The sequence below is a fragment of the Labeo rohita genome, chromosome 18 (assembly GCF_022985175.1).
Source record: "Labeo rohita strain BAU-BD-2019 chromosome 18, IGBB_LRoh.1.0, whole genome shotgun sequence".
NCBI classification, from domain to species: domain Eukaryota; kingdom Metazoa; phylum Chordata; class Actinopteri; order Cypriniformes; family Cyprinidae; genus Labeo; species Labeo rohita.
In genome coordinates this window covers 31,515,820-31,531,169 of record NC_066886.1, presented here as the reverse complement: position 1 = coordinate 31,531,169, position 15,350 = coordinate 31,515,820, and the positions used below count along the sequence as shown (strand labels likewise).

Below are 15,350 nucleotides of genomic sequence, written 5' to 3'. Positions count from 1 at the left end.
GCAAAACAAACAAATGCATCTCATTCAGATCCCATCAAACAGTGTCACTTTTAATTATCAGCAAAGAGCACATCGTTTAGTGCAAATTGCTCCTTTCTGCTGAGTAAAGGGAAATGCTTCTGCTTAGCACAACACATCACGTAATAACATCTGTAGGGATTATTTAAAGATCATTGTTATACGCATTAGCTAAGTGGAGTTCAGTTACATCTGAGAATTCATCTGGATAAATGATCAGTTATACAGTACTGTATATCTTTAGATCTTGGCATGAGTTTTACAATGTAAGACAGACAAAACTCTAAGATGAAAGACAGGTGATACTGCTAGTCAAGGTCCACCCTTAGAATTAAACAGGCGGTCTTGTTACTGCTATTTAAATGTCTTATTTGCATCTGAAATGATGAAAAGTGTTTACTTTGCTATCTTGTCCAATACTCTTCCCAATTATTCAATTACCGCCTCTTTGCAAAGTCTGCATTACATTGTGACAGACTCATAAAGCAATCCACATTTCATTTAGAAACACAGGAAATCTGTTTTATTTTTTTCTCAAAGTCATTCTTACATATAAAAATTCTTCCAGTATTTATTTATTTATTTTTTTTAAATTTCAGTAATAACTTCTTAGAGTTATGCCAATCTTAAAAATAAAGGTGCTTCATGATGCCATAGAAGAACCTTTTTTGTCTAAATGGTTCCATAAAGAACCTTTGACGTCTGAAGAACCTTTCTGATTCACAAAAGGTTCTTTGTGGTGAAAGAAGGCTCTCCTGATTATAAAATGGCAAGAAAGAGATGGTTCTTTAAAGAACCTTTGACTGAAGCACCTTTATTTTTAAGAGAGTATAGTAGTGAAGACCTGGGGACAAAAAAATAAAAAAATAAAACTATAGAAGGGCCTGAAGAAACAATGCAGTATCTTGAGAAAAGTAATCATGATATATTGATACATAACTGTACCTAGTTCAGGAAGTTCAGCCGAGTTTCAGTTAATGGTTTGTTTGGACTGCAGAGGAAGTTTTCAGTTCTTTACTTAGTACATTGAAACTTCACTTTCAACAATGTGACACATTTTAAAAGGAACCAGGATATATTTAACAAGAAAAACTGTGGTTGTTGTATACCAGAGTGGAGCTAAGTGGTTGAAAAATGTGATTGAAAAGTAAAAGTGATTCATTTGAAAAGGAAAGTAGTTTCAAAGGCAGAGCACGTAATTACATTTTCATAAAATATTACAAAGACAGCTGTTGCCCTGATAAATAATGCACAGTATGATTAGGAACATGCGTCAAAAAATATATAAATAGGCTTGATTTTGATTTTTTTTCCTGATATAAAACCTCAAAGGACAAAACAAGGCTTTGATCGAGGTTGTCAAAACAGTAGGCCAAAGATCTGTTTTCTGCAAACATATTTCTTCAAACAACATATAAATACTGTAGCCAAACACAGATTGCTGTGTGAATAAATATGTTTTTCTGTCGCTGCAATGAGTTCTAATACAGAATAACATGATATTTTTAAAACGGAGTGCATATAAACCAACAATGACAGCTGAAACAACATGCAACAGCTGAAGAGGCAAAAAGTTAGCAATTTATAAAAGTTGGATATTTTTGTAACATTGATAAACTGTATATTATAAAGCTTTTCCTAATCAGATTTTTTTTCTGTTGTTGTAATTTTTTTTATTTCTGTTGTCTGTTTTTGACATTTTTATTATTATTTTTTTTTTTTTAAATACCCTGGCATTTTAAAGTTTACATTTTTGTTTTTGAAAAACAGTATCCTATGCTCACAAAAGTTGCAATGATGTAATCAAAAATATTAAAAATACAGTAAAATTGTGAAATATTTTTACAATTTAAAATAACTGTTTTTTATATGAATATATGATAAAATTTAATTTATTCCTGTGATCAAACCTAAATTTTCAGCATTAATGTCACATGATCTTAAGAAATCATTCTAATATGCTGATATGCTGCTCAAGAAACATTTATCATCGTTATCAACTTTTACGTTTTAGTTTTTAGTTTTAGTTTTAGTTATTTTAGTACTTCAAGTTTAACTAAATACAAATAATAAATGTTGCCTTGGCAACTAGCTGAAATAAAATCATATTTTGATATATTTTATTTTATTTCAGTTAATGCTTATTTTATTTCAAGTAATAAACCCAAATGCATATAGGTAACAATAATAAACCTGCAGAAAATAAGCACTTTGGATACTGTAATAAACATGTATTACATTATCCATAATAGGCATGATATAAATAAAGTAGTGAAACGCTGGTTGAGAAAATCTGTTAACATACTGTCCAGGTATGTTCATTTAGCAACACTTAACATGTTAAATGTTATGATAGTCAATAAAGAGTTTTTCTCTCATCCAGGCCTCCAGGTCACATCAGGCAACAACTATTGGGAGTGAAACTGTAAAGGTCAGAGGCGTATTCACACTGACACTGTCAGTGTCTGTTATAGATGGAGTGGCTAGTGTAACATTTTCTAACACAGCGGAAACTGTGTAACTTGTTTCTTAGAGCCTTGAAGAATTAGAACCTTTCACTGTGTAAATAACTCCCCACAATCCAATCTTTGTTCAGATTAATTAGCCTCTCAGCTTCCTGAGTCCTACTGGTACAAACTAACACAGACACAGACACACACTTGCAGTATCTGTCAGTGAGGAAAGTTATCAGTGGGAGGAAAGGACAAGCCTACCCAACATTGTTTACAGCGCATTTCCTGTGGCAAAGCCCCTGGAGCATTGCACTTACTCACATAAACACACACCACTCCCAGAAGAGTAGTGAAATCCAAACAGAGACCTTACTAATGCAGGGATAGAGGAAGAGAAATGCTTTCAAATTTACTGCACTGGCGGCTTGTGCTTCGTGAGAGCGGGAGATAGCATGAATGTCACAAATGTGGACTTTATGTTTTGTATGTTTGTAATGTTGCTCTTAAAAGTGTAAATTAAAAACAATTAAGAGAGTTCAAAACATTTTTTTTTACCATATTTAGGGTATGTTTATGTGACAATAATTGTCTTACAGCAAAAGTTTTACATACAGACGACAACGCCAGTAGATGGCGACTTCACTATGTAAAAAAACTACTACGCATCTGCGGATATGCGCATCCTTATTCCTATACCCCATGACACTTTGCACGAATTATGGGTGTAACTTCCGTTAAGCTGTAAATCTGTGAAAGGCTCGCTCTATAAAAGCGACAATACTTTTTTTTTAAAAACTGGGCGACATTATTCTACTCACCCTTCAACCATCGAACATTAAAATGTCATTTAAACATGTAAAAGCATAAACAAGGTACTTTAAACAGACTATGAATAGGCTAACCCCAAAAGCAACTGCTTAGCAATATCGGACTGGTGGAATATAACTGTAGTAGTATCTGTATTATGTAGCAACATACATTTCCTTAATCAAAAGAGTTTATTAATTCGAACATTGTGTGATACTATTTCAAAATGATTTCCGCCATTTAGACAGATAATAAATTATGTACTTGTGAAAGAGAAAAATGCAAAATTTGTCGTGCATTCCATGGAATTGTATATCATGAATTAAATCGAGAGAAAATTGTCCTTTTTCATACTATTACAGTAAAATGCAAAGGGAAAAAGAAAATAATCATGAGGAAAAGAATGCAGCGACTGAAAAAAGCTCTTGCCATAAATTTTCTTGTTATAACATGTCACATTATAATACCAAGCATTACGTTATTCTCATTAAGTCTAAAAAATAAAACATGAAGGAAAATCTACACCTCATTGAGTCAAACAGATAGGAAACCTTATGATCTGAAATAATTCATTTCAGGCATTTTGAATGGAACGTCCCCAAATTGAAAGTGCCACCTGTAATTCAAAACAGTAGGCTTGTCAAAAAAAGGTGGATAGACTGAACACGTAATACGCATACACATGACGTCTACACAGAGATGATAATGAGATGTTGTATATAACATGCAATCTGAAAGACGTTTTTTAAAAGTTGGCATTTTCAGGCCCTCAAAACGCTGCTGTCATGTAAATGAATGGCCAAAACACATGAAAGGTTTTCTGTTTTTAATATGGCTGTCAACAGATTAAAATTTTTAATTGGCTTAATCACGCCCTTTTTGTGTAATTAATCGCGATTAATCGCACACTTATCATGAAATTAAGCTTACATTATTTATCTTACCATGATCATTTTATCATTTGCTATATCCAGCAAAGTAAACCAAAAGATTTAAAGGAGAAGTCCACTTCCAGAACAAAAATTGACAGATAATGTACTCACCGCCTTGTCATCCAAGATGTTCAAAAACATATAGTGGAACTTCCAAAATGCAGTTTAAGTGTGGCTTCAAATGATCCCAAATCCAGTTGTAAACGATTCCAGCCGAGGAAGAAGTGTCCTATCTAGTGAAACGATCGGTTAGTTTCAATAAAAGAATACTATATTTAAATACTTTTTAATGTCAAACGCTTGTCTTGTCTTACTCTCTCTGAACTACTTTTTTTTTTTTTTGTTAAGGGTGTTTGATCTTCTTTGCATGTTCACTTTACAAAGACTGGGTCAGAACTTCTGCAGCGATGTAGGATGATTTTAATATGATTTTTGAAGTTGAGGAAATACGGTCTGAGTTTTTCGACATACCCTAACTGTCTTGAGCCAGAATACACAGAGTTCAGGCAGAGCAAGACAAGACGAGCGTTTGAGATGAAAAGGTATTTAAACTGTATTATTTTAATGAAAACATCTGATCATTTCGCTAGATAAAACCCTTCTTCCTCGGCTGAGATCGTTTACAACCGCATTTGGGATCGTTTGAAGCCGCATTTAAACTGCATTTTGGAAGTTCAAACTTGGGGCACCACATCAGTCCATTATATGAAATGCTGACATGTTTTCCTTTAAAAAAAAAACACAATTTCTTTACGACTGAAGAAAGAAAGACATGAACATCTTGGATGACAAGGGGGTGATTACATTATCTGTAAACTGTTGTTCTGGAAGTGGACTTTTTTCAAGATAAATTTAGATGTCTTTTCAAAAAGGACACTTGGAGACTTCAAAAGGACACCAAAGAACCAATATATATAGTCCATAAAATGGATACATTTATACACTACAAACACACAAAAAAAACATGTTCTTTGTGAACCAGCCCTTATTAATGAGTACTTAGCTCTGACCTTTGATATAAGTGCTTTAAAAATATATATATATATATATATATATATATATATATATATATATATATATAAATTTACATTTATGCTTTTAACAGTAGCTTAGACTTGTAGGTAGGGTACAATCAGGCTAAAGAAAAAGTGCTTTCACTACTTCTATATATATGGAACACTGACGGAGCAAAATAATTGGTGTGAAAATGAATTATAGAAGTGTTTTTTTTTTTTTTTTTTTAAATCCTCAAGTATAAATACATGACGTGGCAAGGCCAGCATGCTACTCCACACACAGGGTAAAAGGCTCACCAGCATGGGGCAAAAGGCAAGGTATTTATAGAAATACATATAGCTAAAATAATATACATTTACATTAAGTCACTCAACAGAGCAGACACTTTCATCTAAAGTGACTTACAAATAAGGACAATAGAAGCAATCAAAACCAACAACGAGCAATATTATGTGACTGCTGTGCTGTAACAAGGTTACTTTAACATGTAGCAAGGTTTTTTTTTTTTATACAAATAAAAAAAGTCAAAAGAATGGAAATAGAATAGAGAATGCCACAGAAGAAACCAGAAAAACAAGTAGTTTTGAATAAGTTAAAACTTGTTCAGAGCAATCACTTTAACAAAGTGTGTATAATTTTCTGTTTATTATAACACATAAAATAATTTATTTTTGGTCAATACATATAAAGTCATTAAAAATCTGTTATTTTAAAAAGCAAAGATTCTGAAAGCATTGAATGTGATATTGTATTATACTGTATGATACAATGAATATCCAATTTTTAACATGATGGTTTCATTTTAAACATGGTGATTATCCTTAAGGTGGACACCCAACTTAATGTCTGAATCTTACCATGTTATGTCTATACCATACTTGCACACATTCTTCCGTTATTGAAAAACTGTTGCTTAAAGGGTTACTCCAACCCAAAATGATTTTTTTTTCATTAATCACTTGCCCCCATGTCGTTCCAAACCAGATTTTGACTGTCCCATTGACTGCCAGGTAAATACCACTGTCAAGACCCAAAAAAGTAAGATCGGCAAAATAGTCCATCTACCATCAGTGGTAAATCAGAATTTTATGAAGCGACGAGAATACTTTATGTATGTAAAGAAAATAAAAATAACGACTTTATTCAACAATTTGTCTCATCTGCATCACCGTAGCGCCATTTTGGATAGTAGGGACTTTAAGCAGCAGCCACGGGTGGACCGGCAACGGCATTCCGACGTCATATTGCGCGTTCACGACTTTAACTGCCACTTCTTGACGTTCTACTGTAGCCGTCTACTACGGGAGAACAGCTGGTTTGCCGTAGTCTTTACAACGTCACAAATTACGTAAATAAATGTTACATTTTATAGTATATACCACTGTAATTCCATTAGTATACGATTCTACCATTAGTCTTCATTTAATCTGTGGTGATATGTTTTAAACTTAAGCCAATGTTAACGATGTTTTCATTTGTACAAAGATATGTCTGCTTTTTTGCATCAGCACCAAGTTGCTTAATGATTTTATACATTCTCAGCTACAACGGTGTAACAGCTTCGTAGCCGTTCCATTGGAAGCTGTTGCTTAAAGTCCCTAGTATCCCTGTACGCAAACAGCGTACGCTGTTCTCTGTCAGCTGCGTTTATTTACGCTTTGATTCAAACGGAAATAGCGTATTCCGCGTGACGCGGCCAAAGAACTTATATTTGACGCAGCTGACAGAAAACAGCCTACGGTCTTTGCGTCAAAGACTTTGCGTACAGGGGATACTTTACAGGGGACTTTAAGCAACAGCTTCCAATGGAACGGCGACGATGGCCGGAAGTAAGCTGTTACACCGTTGTAGCCAAGAACGTATAAAATCATTAAGCAACCATAAACAGGACGGCGCAACGCGGCATTCAGTAATTTATTTAAGTACAAATGATGGATTATCTTAAATTTAAAACATATCAACACAGATTAAATGAAAGACTAATGGCAGAATCGTATACTGATGGAATTACAGTGGTATATACTATAAAACATAACATTTATCTATCTAATCTGTCACGCTGTGAAGACTATGGCAAACCAGCTGTTCTCCCGTAGTAGACGGTTACAGTAGAACGTCAAGAAGTAGCAATTAAAGTCGCGAATGCGCAATATGACGTTGAGATGCCGTTGCCGTTCCATCAGTGGCTGCTGCTTAAAATCCCACTGTCCAGAATGGCGCTACGGTGACGCGAAGGAGACGAATTGTTGAATAAAGTCGTTATTTTTGTTTTCTCTGCGTACACAAAGTATTCTCGTAGCTTTGTAAAATTATGGTTGAACCACTGATGGCAGATGGACTATTTTGACGACCAGTGTTGGGGGTAATGCATTAGAAGTAACGCGAGTTACGTAATATTACTACTTTTTCCAAGTAACTAGTAAAGTAACGCATTACTTTTTAACTGACAGAAAATATCTGAAGAAAATATCTGAGTTAGTTTTTTCAAATAATGCCAGTTACTTTTCCCCGAATTTATTGATTAAAATCTCTCCTGTCCCCATGTTGAAAGAAATCGGGAGTAAGATGTTCTAGAATAAATGTCAACATGAATTAATTCATCTCACTCACAAAAAACAGATTCAGTATTGCTCAAAATGAATAAAAAAGTGAAATTCAACTCAGAATATGACGCAACCCCACAATAATTACATATGTTAAGTAATACAAATATCCTTTATGAATTTAATCCCAGTTATTAACCAATGTCTTTGGTGTCGACCTATGATGATTAAATTCAACCATACTAATAAGCAAAAATTACTCAAGATGATCTAACATTTGTTTTCCTTTTTTTTATTGCTGAAGAGTTTACTTTTTTTTTTCTTCTGCGGTCTACTATGCAGACATGAATTTGCTTTTCTCAAAGCCTGAGGCTTTTGGTGTGAAAAGGCTTTTACATTTACCAAAAACAGATCTTTTTATATTAAAAACAAACAAGCAAGCCCTGCCCAGATTTAAAAAGTAACACAAAAGTAAAGTAACGCATTACTTTCCAACTAACGTAATTAGTTACTTTTTTAGGGAGTAACTCAATATTGTAATGCATTACTTTTAAAAGTAACTTTCACCAACACTGTTGACGACGTCTTTCATACTTTTCTGGGCCTTGACAGTTGTATTTACCTGGCAGTCAATGGGACAGTTTCAAACCTCCCGGTTTTCATCCAAAATATCTTAAATTGTGTTCTGAAGACGAACGAAGCTTTTACCGGTTTGGAACGACATGGGGGTAAGTGATTAATGATAAAAATGTCATTTTTGGTGGAGTAACCCTTTAAATAACCTTGTACAAATCGGAAAGACCTTTGCCACATAATACAGGCAATAATTCTATCAGTTGTCATTTGCTACATAAATATACAAAGCTAAAAAAAAAAAAAAAAAACTGAATAAAATTGAATAAAATTAGCATAATTATAGCTGTGACCTTTGTTATTATCAACAGCTGTAATTACTGTAAATGAGTCATTTTAAATTGGTTACACTTTCAGGAGTGTTGGAAGCCTGAGGAAGGCTGATTGAACAAAATGTTGCTAAAAGTATGTTTTAGTGTGGGAGATTTACACATTTTTCGAGTTTTATAAACCCTTCAGAGTGCCATGACCTGTAATCTCCACTGTACGTGCATTACAGAAAGACTTTTTTTTTTTTTTTGAGATGAGCAAACATTATTTTCTTTGGTAATCGACAATCTCACAGGCACTATATATAGATCTCACTAACCTAGACATTCACATTCCTTTACCACAGGGGTCGGCAACCTCGGCACACGAAGAGACAATCACTGCACGTAAGCAATAACCAAAGAGGTGGTTTTCATTTAAATAAAGTCCCTGCATATTGACATACATTTGGAGCTATATTATTCATGCATTATTCCCCAAAGTCACACAGCCTATTTTATTAAAAGTCAGTTAAAAGCTAATACTAGTTTAAAGGATTTTAACACATTACGCGACGCCTTCACATATGAGATGAAGGCAGCAGTCAGAACACACAAATTCATCACCAGACTGTACAGTCCTCACGAATTTGGGCTCCAGTGGGCAATATTTCTTACTAAATATTTCACTCAGAGATGAGGAGCAATTGTATAGCAGTTACACAGACATCATTATTTTAACGTGGACAGAAATCCGACCCTGTCATCCTCCTTATGCAGTGCTGAAGATCACTAATCACCTTCATAAGGCAAAGGGCCTTTTGATCAGGCGGCACCTCTAACCCATTAGGGCGGTAAGTAGTCTCTTCAGCTGGAGCTCCCTTTAATTACCTTGACAGACTTTCTGCTGCAAAATTAGATGGGACTAATCATGTTTGCAGAAGAGCCGTGGTTCGTTTCAAACTTCCATTGCTAAAAGTGGAGCTATGGCTTTGTTAACACATCAACTACAACGGTGTTGTATGATGGCTGGCATCTAATGTGAACAATTTTTGTTCGGATAAACATGTGCACTGATCAAAAACATGTTAATCAAGTAAACAGCATCAGTTTTGCTTTCATGTTGACTTTCAGCAAAAAAATGATGATGATAATGGCACTGTAAAAATGGTCAGGTAATAGGAAAATTGAGATTTATGTGGTAACGTCCATTTGAAGCCAAAATATTATCCAAAATATAAACCACTGGGCAACTCCTAATGGCATGCGCAATATCCAATGGCCTGTGATAATCTACCAAGAATGTGGTACTACTGAAGGGTGTAGATTAGGGTATGGATGGTAAGAACATGTTCCTACACTAAAGTTAAGAGTCAGACTAATCCCTAAAAAAATATAGCAATCACAACTGTATATAAATGTGAGACACAGTCTGCATGTTTCCGCCAGTTATTAAAAATTATACAAAAAAAAAAAAAAGAAACGGTGTCTAGTATGCTACTTATGCCACAACCTGATGTATTACAAAACGTGGTTGTACTATACATGCATTTACCTGCATTTGCATAGACAGCAGAAATCATAAATCATTAATGTAAAAACAATTTTTGAGATATTTTTTGCAAATTCTTAATTTATGGATATTTGTTTCTTTCTTAAACAAGACCCCTTTAAAACATTAAAATGAATCAGATTTGTGTTATCATTTATCCATAACTTAACTATTTATTATTATTTCTGTATATACCATTAATAAAATAATGATAGTAAATATGCTAAATATATGTTGTAAAAAAAAATACCTTAAGTGCACCATGACAATGTCATAAACATAACTAATTTTGTGCTTACACTGTAATACAAACATTCAGAATTCATATGATTGTGTTGTCTAAGGAACAGAACCAAATTAAAATTTGTATTGAGTAATTGAGTAATGATTGTCTACCACCTCATTAAAAATTTAAAATTTGCTGCCTCAAGAAGAGTTACGACACTGGTTTTATGTCATTTTGACTACTTTGGTATTGCTTTCATGCATTTTTGCAACAAATTATTGTGATTAAACTTGTGTCACATTTGGCTTTATGAAAAAAGCATACACGCAGCATGTATATATTCTGCTTTTTTTGTTTTTATATTGGAAACGGAAGCCATTTTCAGGGATCTGCATATTTTTCCTTACCTTTTAATTTTTTTGGTGTATTTTACTGCTTTAAAAAAAAAAAAAAGTACAACAAAACATCATTTTGCTGCAAAGAAAGTGATAAAAATATGGTAAAGCAGCACAATGAATGTATTCCATTAAGAAAAAGCGACAGAAAATTACCACCCCGGATTTAAACCGAGTCACTATGTGCTGCCGTTAACCACAGGATTATGTGACCTTTCCAAAAACATGCACCCCACTGAAGCATTGAATGAAGTGAACAAAATTACACTGCCGCCCGGTGACACATCCGTGTGAAAGACGCAGTGTTATTCATTTAGGTTCATTTGACTGGAGAGACTAATGATAAAAAGAAATTCTAGTATTAAAAGTTTCCTGCTGGGTAGAAAGCAAGGTTAAATCAACACATTTACAGTACAGAGGAGGATCATAGACCTATTTTTTTTTTTTTTGTGGACTGCAGAGTCTTGTCTGTGTGTTATGTAAAGTAAGCTAAAGGACCACAGAGTTTTACTTTGATAACTTTGATAAACAACTAACTTGAAAACCATAGCTGGCCTGAAAGTAAAAAATTATCATATCAAATATCATGCATTCACCCTCACGCTGTTAGTAAAAATGATGCCATCATTTGTTCACCCTCATGCAGTTTCAAACCTGTATGACACAAAAAGACAGATTTTTAATGCTGCTTATATGCTCTTTTTCCATGACCAAGACTTTCAGGCTTCAAAAGGAATGCAAAAGATATTTAAATGTGTGTGGTACTCCAAGTCTTCTGAAGCTAGTTGTAGCTTTGTGCTTTTGTAACAGACTGAAATTTAAGACATTATTCACTAAAATCTTGACATCAATCCTAGCTGTCTGTGGCACCATAAAGAGAGATGTCTGAACAAAATTTGAACCTTTCAGAGCAATACTTCCCCAAAAAAATTATATTAGCTAAAAATGTACTCACTCTCAGGCCATTCAAGTTCAGCTTTTTTTTTCCTCCTTCGTCAGAACAGATTTAGAGAAATGTAGCATTACATCACTTGCTCACCAATGGATCCTCTGCAGTGAATGGGTGCCGTCAGAATGAGCATCCAAACAGCTGATAAAAACTTCCACTAGTAATCCACACAAAAACACTCCAACAATTAACATACTGTGAAGCAAAAACTGCACATTTGTAATAAGCAAATTAATCATTAAGATGTTTTCAACTTCAAACAGTGGCGTATGGTTAAAATACAAGTCCTCTATTTTGATGTGAGAGACAACACACTTTTTCACTGGAGAAGCATTATTATGAATTATGGTTTAAAATAAAATGCCTTCATAACACAGTTTTTCACTTCACTTTAATAAGATGTTTGGACTCTCGTTCTGACAGCACCCATCCACTGCAGAGGACAGACTGAAGAGGAAGTAATTAAAGGCTACATTTCCCCAAATTTGTTCTGATCAAGACAAAGTCATCTACATCTTGATTAGCCTGAGGGTGAGTACATTTTCAGAAAATGTTTTGGTTTTTTTGGTGAGCTATTCCTTTATTGAAGCTGTTATCCGAATGTTATTCCTATCCGAATGAATCACAAACCGGACGGATCTGATTGTTGAGTTCAACTCACTGACTCAACAACGAGTTATCATACAGCTTTAGAAGACTCTGAATATAATCCCCAAGTCACACTGACCACTTATATTACACTTGTTTCCTTTTTTACGTTTGAAAAAAATCACTGTAAAATAATCAAAAGCACAGAAATACCAGCAAACCAGCACTGTCTGCAGATTTGGAAAAAGAAACAAAGTCATAAGTTTTGAATGACATGGGTGATTAAATGATGAAAGAATTTCTACTGTTGGTTGAATTATTTCTTTAACAGCATTAAACAGTTATCCCATTGTATGCTGTTATCTTAGCACTAATGTGGCATTCCCTAAAAACAAGTTATCTTTTGTTTCTATGTCTGAAGGTCAGCAGTGCCACATAATATTGAAAGCCTCAATTACACACACTCACACAAAAAAGAAGCCACAGCATTTTCACGGCCTTGGCATGAGAATCAGATAATCCAGGGGGCAACCTTGAGGGGGGCTGAAGCTCACACTGTATTTACCCACCACAATCATCTAGATTCACAATTCCAGCATTCCACACACAGTATAGTACATCTACGTTCATGCATTTGGCAGACAAAAACTAGCTGAAAAAGCATGGATGGATGCAAGCACAGCTGCATATTTCCAGAATGCACTGTTAATACCATCACAATCCGCAATTCCTATTTTACATTTGGGGAATTAGTGGCTAATTTGTATGAATGCATATGATCTGCTTTCGTCCCAGTGATGAAAATGTTTAGGGATGAGGTTAGTGCTTACTTTATTCTAAAAATCAATTCACATTGTGTAACAATCACCATACGTTTTTCCGTGAAATCAGGCTGGAAATACACCATCTGAGCACCTTTTCCAGAATCCTATATACTAGTTACACTCTTAAACAATGCCATAAAATAACCTTTTTTTTTCTAAAATGGTTCCATAAAGAACCTTTAACATCTGAAGAACCTTTCTGTTTCACAAAAGGTTCTTTGTGGCGAAAGAAGGTTCTTCAGATTATAAAAAGGTAAGAAAGAATTGGTTCTTTAAATAACCTTTGACTGAATAGTTCTTTGTGGAACCAAAAATGGTTTTTCTATGTCACCTTTTAAAGCACTTTCATTTTTAAGAGTGTACATCTAAAAGAAAACAAAACATTACCTGAATTTCACCCTGATTACTTCTTAGGTAAAGCACATCAGTGTAAGCAGCTAATAAACCAAAGGCCTCTATTAACAGACTACACTGAAAATCACAACAGTCTCAATGTATCTATGACCTTGATCAGTAAACAGTTTGCTATTTAGAACTTCAGATAAACTCTGAGAAGATACTATCATCACACAAACATTCAAACATGAACTGAAAGAGAAATGTTGACATTTCACATGTTATGTTCTCCTTTTCTGTCTCTCTACCCTAATCAGCAAAAACAAAATTGTCAAAATTTCAGAACATTTCTAACTAGGCCTATCTGAACGTACATTCACTTATGATCAGATGAGCATTTTTATAATCAAATAACATTTGTTAATATGTTACTTCTACAAAACGACTGCGAACTGAAGCTAGAATCTAGTTTGTACATATCAGATGTGCTGTTTCATTTTATATTAAGTTCAAAGCAATAAACATTGACTAAACATTTATGGAATTTTTGATTAAAATGCTTGACTGAATAACAAGGCTGCAATCCAACTGGTGAAATTAAGTAAATTTCTTATAAATTAAAGAAGAAAAGTTTCATTGGTGATTTTGTGTTTGTTAAGAAGTTGAATATAGTATTTGAGAAGTCCTGTCAACACTACAATTTGTCTTCTTAACATGCTTTATTATAAACAGAAGGTACAACATGCATAACAGGTTTAGGCTAAATATGTTTCAAAATGATTAAATTAAATAAAAAAAATATTTTTTGGAAACAACAGAGAAAGATCAGTGCGGTGAGGCTAAAATCATTTTGTTTGATGTGATTAAAACCAGCTACATTTCATGCTGTGTTAATTGTTTATACAGTAATACAGTACAGTAGCTTTAATAGTGACTTTCTTTTTTTGCATTTAAAAAAAATGGGACATCAATGTATTTTTCGGAAATAAGAGCAATGTTTTTAATAAAAGTGTTGCATGTTTTATTATTATTATTAGTGATCACAGGGAAGAATAAACACTAGGGTATTTCTTATTCATTACGCTGGCTGTGTCTCAAAACCTAGTGAGTCGCCTATCTAGACACCATTGTTGAGCATCCTGCGCGCTTTAGAACACGCCTATAGTGACCACATGCTTCCTAAGTAGACAGCACACTGGGCATTGAGTTACAGCCCATATGAGCGGCGATATTAGAGATGCGGGTGTTATTGTAGGCTATTGATGTGTTGTGTACTCACTCTTGAGCGCGCAGATCAGCTGGTGTCCGTCTTTAATCAGCTCTTTGATGAACTTGTTGGTTCGATCCAGCTCGATCTCGTGACATTTGAGTCTCTCTCTAAAGTCCGGACTGTCCACAAAAGAGTCACTGAACTCTAGAGTCGGCAACCCCATAATCAGACCTGAAATAAAGCCTCACAAAACAGTGCAACTCGATATTTCCTCAGACGCACTGGCGGATCCTTGTCATCACTGTCATCCTTATCCACATTCAAACGCGGGAAGTGTCGCTCTCTTGCAGAGATTCATGCGAAAGTTTCTCTTCACTTCCGCGCTCTGAACTTTCATCAAGCCAAACTTCTGCAGCAGCCAGCCTGAGATCATGAGACTCCTGCTGGTTACATGAGATAACACCCGTGGACGTGCTGCATGTGTAATGGCTTAACGTTCAACACTTTCTATAACGAAGTCATTCACAAAGATAATTTTATCTCCTTTACCAAACAATTAAAAAATATATGTTTTATGTAACATTAAATCTATCTGTCTATCTATCTATCAGCTGTAAAT

At 34.4% G+C, this 15,350-nt stretch overlaps 1 protein-coding gene across 10 annotated transcripts in view; it reads right to left on the bottom strand.

Annotated features, from left to right (window-relative positions):
- The window catches only part of LOC127180894 (rho GTPase-activating protein 42), a 126,566-nt gene extending 111,417 nt beyond the window's left edge, over positions 1-15,149 (bottom strand). For all 10 annotated transcript variants that reach the window (XM_051135269.1, XM_051135275.1, XM_051135271.1 and 7 more), the window contains exon 1: positions 14,801-15,149. In XM_051135269.1, the coding sequence (XP_050991226.1) occupies positions 14,801-14,954 (154 nt within the window). In that variant the 5' untranslated portion in view covers positions 14,955-15,149. The remainder of the gene's footprint in view (positions 1-14,800) is intronic.
- Positions 15,150-15,350: the final 201 nt, after the last annotated feature.